Source organism: Zea mays, chromosome 9, assembly GCF_902167145.1.
Source record: "Zea mays cultivar B73 chromosome 9, Zm-B73-REFERENCE-NAM-5.0, whole genome shotgun sequence".
NCBI lineage: Eukaryota > Viridiplantae > Streptophyta > Magnoliopsida > Poales > Poaceae > Zea > Zea mays.
In genome coordinates, this window is record NC_050104.1 from 63,572,242 (window position 1) to 63,579,390 (window position 7,149).

Here is a 7,149-nt window from a genome sequence, read left to right on the forward strand (position 1 = left end):
AAAAGAAAAAGGATTGATCCTGAAGTAGAGCCTGATCCTCTAGTCTATGTACTTAGGGAACAAAGTGAACTTCACAGACAGAGGACCCTCAACATGATTTACAACTCCACTGATGTAGAGTGCATTTCCATGCTTAGGATGAAGAGAGCCCCTTTTTTTGCTTTATGCACGACCTTTAGAGAGAGGGGACTGGTAACTGATAGGGAGGGGGTGTCAGTAGAGGAGTAAGTTGCCATGTTCCTGCATGTTGTTGGTCACAACCAAAGGTTTAGAGTTGTGCACCAGGCCTTTAGGAGGTCCATTCAGACAGTACACAAGCACTTTCATCAGGTTTTGTATGCTGTTGGAGAGCTTAGGAAGGAACTTATCAAGGCACCTAGCCCTACCACTCACCCAAAGATCACTGGAAGCTATAGATGGAATCCATATTTAAAGGTATTTGCCTACCTTGGGTTCATTAGTTGTTCATACTCATATGTTCATTTATCTTACATATATGGTTTTTAGGACTGCATTGGTGCCATTGATGGCACCCATGTGCTGGCAAGGGTGCCTAGACACATGCAGCAAGCTTTCAGGGGTAGGAAAACTAACCCGACACAAAATGTGATGGTTGCTGTGGACTTTGACCTCAAGTTCACATATGTTCTAGCTGGCTGGGAGGGGTCTGCCCATGATGCACTTATCCTGGCTGATGCCATTGAGAGGGATGATGGGTTCACTGTCCCACAAGGTAATTGCACTACCAAGTTCACATTGTAGGTAAATTCTACAATGTCACACAAGCTCATAGTAGATTTCACATCGTAGGTAAATTCTACTTGGTAGATGCAGGGTATGCATGCTGCACTGGCTTTCTACCCCCCTTCAGGGGGGTTAGGTACCATTTGAGTGAGTTTGGGAGCAGAAATCGACCTACCAATGCAAGAGAACTGTTCAACCTGAGACACTCATCACTTAGAGTTACTGTGGAGAGGGCTATAGGTGCATTGAAGAACAGGTTTCGTATCTTGGACAACAAGCCCTTTCACAAGTATAAGACACAAGTCAAGCTTGTGTTGGCATGCTCGATCCTACATAACTGGATTTTAGGCTTTGGCATTGATGAAGTAGTGCCTAATGAGGAGGGTTTCACTGGCACAATGGTAGATCCACTAGATGACAATGGTAGCCAGAGCCAAGAATCCAGTGCCATGACTGCAAAGAGGGATGCCATTTGCAATGTTATGTGGGAAGGGAGGGGAAGCTCTAGGATATGATGGTTTGTTTACCCTGCTATGGAACTCATGTTTGTTTGATGATAATGTAATAATATGATGGACATGGCTGAGACCAGTTTTTTTCATTCCCATTTGTCTCTTCTTGTTGTGCTGATATTATTATCCTAATTTGTACATGCAAACCAGTGGTAAGATGCCTTAAGTCCCAGCTGGTGATCAGGGTGGGTTTGTCCCAGCTACTGATGTGATGACTGAGATGATAAGGGTTGGTGCTAGTGCACCAGCTAACGCTGATGATGCTACAACACCTAGTGCTGGTGCTGCTCTAGCAGTAGCTGGTCTTGTTGCTGCTGTTCCCGGGGGTCCTAGGGCAATGAGGTGGAACAACAACACCTCTGGATTTATTCTTAGGAGGATGGCTCAACTTCTTAGTGATGGTAGCAGGCCTAACAAGGTCTTCAAGGACAAGGATGTCAACTCTATTGCCAAAGCCCTTAAGGATTACAGTGGGGAGGCAGTGAGCCCAACTCAGGTGTATAACCACTTGAGGAAATGGAGGCAGAAATGGTCTAGGGTGTCTAAGCTCAAAGACCTTAGTGGGGCTTTATGGGATAGTGACTCCAATGTTATCTTGCTTGATCAGGAGCACTACCTTGGCCACTGCAAGGTAGCACTATGATTTGTTTCCTATGACTCCTTGCTTTTTTTACTTGTCTAAAACACTATCTTTTCAATTACTTGATCAGGACCATCCAAAAGATGCAGAGTTCCTAAACTGCCCTATTAGGTTCTACACTGAGATGGAGGCCATTTTTGGCCATGCTATGGCCACTGGCAAATTTGCACTTGGTTCTGGTGAAGCCTTAGGACAGAACTAGGTTGATAGTGTTGCTGCCAAGGTTGAGGGACCTGCCTTCACCTATATCTCTGAAGAGAGAGCACAAACAAATGTTGGAGAGGGTAGCAAGGCCACCGAGAACCCCTCCATAGCTGTGGGTAGGAAGAGGAAGAGAGGGAACTTCAGTGAGGATGAGATGCTTATGTTGACCAATATGTCTGATGCAGTGAACAATGTGGCTAATGCCCTTAGAGAGACTGGACCTGCCCATGTGGATGCTAACCTCTACCTAGCTGTGATGGAGATGCCTGGCTATTCTGAGGAGGCACTGATTGTTGCCTACACCTTCCTCCTGGACAACAAGGCTCAAGGCAGGGGCTTTGTTCACATGACTGAGGCACATAGAAACATTTGGCTTAGGACCTTCCTAGCCAAGAACTGCTACATGTAGGTGATTTACATGTTGGTGTGCGCCACCACCCACTCTCTCTTCCTACCCACTCTCTCTTTTGACTACAACTGTGAATAGTTTGTTGTAGACATTTTGGTGTGCAGTCTGGTTTACTCCCACCAGTCCTTTTGTCTAATTTACCTAGGATGGTGGCTAACAATAGGTAACATTTGGGTGGACACCATTTGAACCCTAAGCTATTGGGCTCAAACTTATTGTAAGGCACTATTTGTGTAGCCTCTGTTGGCTGTTGTGGTAAGTTTATATTATTTCATCCATTTCATACTATGATTGAAGTTTTTACTTGGCCAATGATGCTATATACACCAATCTGAGGTGCATTTGCATTTGATGTGTTGTACTGCAGCTGAGGCCCGTGTTTACTTGTGCTTTCCTTTATTCCTATGATGACATAATTGCCATTGAACCATGTTGTCATTATTGCCCGTGTTAATGTGGATGATCTTTAAATTGTGAGGTACTGGGCATATGCTGAAAATTATGTTGTTTCCACCATGTTGTGATTATTGCCATGGAACCATGGGGCACATCCATGCCCAATGCAACTGTTATCCACAAAAGATGACTTGATGGTTGGGTTGGATGAATATCATGGTTTCATGGCTACCCAGCTATGTTCCTTATGCTCCAAGTTAAAAGATCACATGAAAATGGCAATTATATCTGAGGAAAATCATTGCTATTGTCAATCTTGCATGGCTTCTTTGATGGATATGTTGCAGATGGATGCCCAACTACCTGACTATGTTGCATATGGATGCCCAACTACCTGATCATGGCTTCTTTGATTGTAACTTGTAAATAGCAATGACAATAATTGATTCAATTAAGTTAAAATTGTCTGAGGCTAACTCAGTTGTAATGCCTGTATTGTTGTAATAGCAATGACAATTGTCTCTATTTTCTATCTATGGGCTAGGCCGACCACAACCAGCTGCCAAACATATTCTCAGTTTGGCAGTTGGGCAGTTGGCCTCTTAGCCCAGCTGCCAAAAAGGGTCACAAACACGATCTCGCCTGGGCCGAGCTCATCTTGTGCAGGAACACAAACAAGGTCACTTGCACCAACTAGGCCAAGCCAACCTAGGGCTGGGCCAGTAGAGCAGGCCGAGCCAGCCTGGTGCAGGGTCGCAAACACGCCCGCTGCTGCTGAGCCTGGCTGGGCCGGTTTGGCTAGTCGGCTAGGGTTCCCAGATTTTTTTCTTTTTTATATAAATATCATTTAAAAATATAAATAAATATATTTTTAAATATTTCACAAAATGATAATAATTATACCAAAAAAGTTTATAATTAATAATTTATTTTTAGACCAAAGTTCCTATATTAATAAATTGGGTTTCAAATAAAAATAGATTTAAAAAGTATCAATCAATTGTCAGCAAACAAAAATCATCCCTCAAAAATAAATGAAACCAAGCACTTGGTTCAAATTTTAGTATACTCTCTTCTAAGTTTTAAATGACTATTAATGTATTATTTTAATTAATGGATTTGAGGTGTTACAACTTATCCCTGCAAGCGCAATCAAGAACACAAGCAAGAACAGGAAGAACACAATCAAAATTGTATTGATCACGAGGTGGAGTCTCAAAAACCGATTAACGGCGACACTGTTCCATAACAGATATGGTTTAAGCAAAACCCAAACCCTAATGTGGTGGTGGCTGCTGAATAAATAAATAGCGTGCAAGTGCCCTGGTCACCCCCCTAATGGGCTCCAACACGGTACACGAGCCAATTGCCCAATAGATAGTGTCGCAACACCAAAATAGAATCTAGATGCAGACTTGTTTCAACGATTCCTGTTGACTCTAGATGAATTTTAAGTCGGGACCAATTGGGTTAGTTAGCTTATATCCATAGCTTTCCAACCATAACAAGCCCATCCCAATTGGTATTCAAATGCGTCTTGGGCATCCGTTTTACTGTAGACTAGTCTTGGAACCCGAGATGGAATCGCAGTTCAGTCGGACTGGATCTCCTTCCTGTTGTAGTAGCCCTTGCTTCTCCTCCTTGACACCTTGGCCTTTTCCAAGTCCTTGATGATCCTCTCCAAGGTTTCTAATCAACAAAACATCCATGGCCCCAAGTGTAAGCTCCAAAACACAATTGACTAGGATAGAACGAACCTGGAGATTTAGTTGTCATGCACGTGAGTGTGTTATCGGTCCATGCATTGTATGTATAGGAGTCATGTCCTCATCAAGATGGGTATCCATGAGGAATGACTGTCACTTTTTCATGGAGCCGCAACATCCAGCATGGTGATGCGAGATCACCACGATAATAATTGGTGATCCGGAAGTGATCTTGGGCTAAAGATGGTGGTTGAGGCGAAGGAGGGAGTTGCCCACTCACCATGGTGATGAAAGACGGCTACAGAGGCTAAGGACCGAGCAAAATTAGATGAGCCACCCATCCGGTTCATGAGTAGAGTTTTTCGTGCAGGTTTGAGAGCTGGTGGTGCCTGGTCCCCTAGATCATAACATACAACAAGGATTCAATGATTGTAGAGACGTGTCAATGAGCCTGATGTCAGGTGATCTGAATCCACCATTTAGGTGTCCATGCATTTTGTTGTATGTGTCTTGTAAGCTATTAGTTTAAATCGTTTCACAACGTCAACCAAATTTCTTATAGTTTGCACATACACTTCAATTATCTTACATTGCTAATAAAAACATATCATATATAAGAGCTAGTTTGGATCCATGATTCCATATATAGATTGGTGGGATCGAGGATGAAATTAGTTCATTTCTCCTTCAGGGCTAGTTTAGAAACTTAAATCCTCTTACACCCCGTTTGGATCATTGGAATTGAATTCCATTCTAATAATAGTAATTTAGGCATATATTAATTAAGATAATTCTGTTTTATACAAAATATATTTGTATACTTTTATTAGCAATATGTCGGAGATATTTATGTGTTACATTTTTACTATAGAGGAGTGAGACGAAGAGTGTCATGTAAGTTACAGAGTAGAAACAAATTCTACTAATGCATAAAATCATTTCCCATCCTCCACCCCATGAATTTGAGATAGGCTTATATCTGAACTTTGGAAAGTGGTGGACTGTCAAATTCTAAACTAAATAAGTTAGTTTATTGAGTGAATTCAAATCCTCTAAAATGAAGGGATTCAAATTACCTCTGAGGTTAAAGAGGAATGAGCGAGAAATTAGTTTATTTTCCCCTCAACCCCCTCTAATCCTAGAGTAGATTTGAGTTTCTAAACTATTCCTTAGGGATTAGAGGGGATTTGAGTTTTTCTCTCAGACCCTTCTAATCGTTATAAGGAACATGTGTATCCAAACTATGACGGAACCGCCCAATCTATAAAAGCACAAGAACCAAGAACATCTGCTTCCATAGTTGTTTAAACATACTTGAGCCTATATAGACCCAATAGACCGCCGAGTATCCCGGAGGACCTCGATAAATCAACTCACAATCAAGATCACAGATTAAGTAAATACACATTCACATACTGGAGTTTTTGTAGCAGAAAGAATATTACATTATGTTTACAAATAAGGATAGAGAATAAGTACAAAACTTGATTTGAAAGAAATACAACTTTGAACAATATAGATGTAACCATAGTTTTCAAATACAATGCTATCTCAATGACAATCCTCCAGAAAAAGCAGAGATGGGATGAATATATAGAAGGTCGAGCCCACCAGCACTTATCCACCATCGTTAGCAGGCCTACATCTTCACCTGCAACATGGCGGGATAAATACCAAGTACTCGAATGGAAGGCTTTATCTACAGCTGGCTCTTTCTTTTAGAAGAGTACATGAATTAATGTAGTTATTAGCAATTTAAGGGGCATCATGATTATTAATCATCTTTAGCAGTTCACTTTTACCTATTATGCGGCAATTCTAGATTAGCACCTAATTAGCTAGATGACATTTGCCAATTCACTATGTCAAGTTATAGCTTTAGTGATTAATCAAGTTCGGCAAGTATCTCATTAAGTAGACAAGCAAGTGTAACCCAAACCCTTGATTATAATTATTCATGTAATCATCCTTAATAAATATAATCATCCTTAGGATTATCATTGTTCTTACTATGATGAGATAGCAAGAGTCAAGTACTCACTGTTGGGGGCCTTCGTCTTCCGAAGGTCCTCAAAAACACGACTAACATGTTTTCCAAGTATAACATACTGTTACAGGAACCTTCGGCTTTGAGATGAAGGTGCGCACGGTATGAAAGGCGTGGTCTAGAAGAAGGATGAATCAGCTATGGATGGAGAAGCTTCGGCTTAGCACAAAGACGGTGATGGAGAATGAAACCGACCTAAAGAGGAAAAGACTGCTTAGTCCTCGACAGATTACTCCTTAGTCAATAGTAAATGTCAAGGACATGGATGTAATTTTACCCAGGCTGCGTCATGTGCTTATAAATAGATGAACAATAACATTGTACTGTTCACGCTGACTTGTAATCACTCGCAGTCACTCTTGGATTCTTACCTTCTGTCAAGCCGAAGGTACAAATGTAATTCAATTTCATTAATATTTCTCCATGATCATATAATGAAAATGTAGATGATCTAATGATTTTATGTGATTATTCATGTTCTTTGTATGTCC

At 41.2% G+C, this 7,149-nt stretch overlaps 1 protein-coding gene and 1 pseudogene across 1 annotated transcript; both read left to right on the plus strand.

Annotated features, from left to right (window-relative positions):
* The first annotated feature begins 234 nt into the window (after nt 1-234).
* On the plus strand, nt 235-783 carry LOC109942532 (protein ALP1-like). Its single transcript, XM_020544607.1, has 2 exons — nt 235-435; nt 508-783. Exons 1-2 carry the CDS (start codon nt 235-237, stop codon nt 760-762), a joined length of 456 nt encoding a protein of 151 aa, XP_020400196.1. The 3' UTR covers nt 763-783.
* A 612-nt stretch (nt 784-1,395) lies between these two features.
* On the plus strand, nt 1,396-2,509 carry LOC118473320 (uncharacterized; annotated as a pseudogene).
* Nucleotides 2,510-7,149: the final 4,640 nt, after the last annotated feature.

Bases quoted from the DNA above. Each gene is read 5' to 3' on its own strand.
- LOC109942532 (XM_020544607.1), top strand. From the start codon at position 235: ATGTTCCTGCATGTTGTTGGTCACAACCAAAGGTTTAGAGTTGTGCAC. The intron at 436-507 runs GTATTTGCCTAC...TATGGTTTTTAG, and splicing joins GATGGAATCCATATTTAAAG to GACTGCATTGGTGCCATTGA.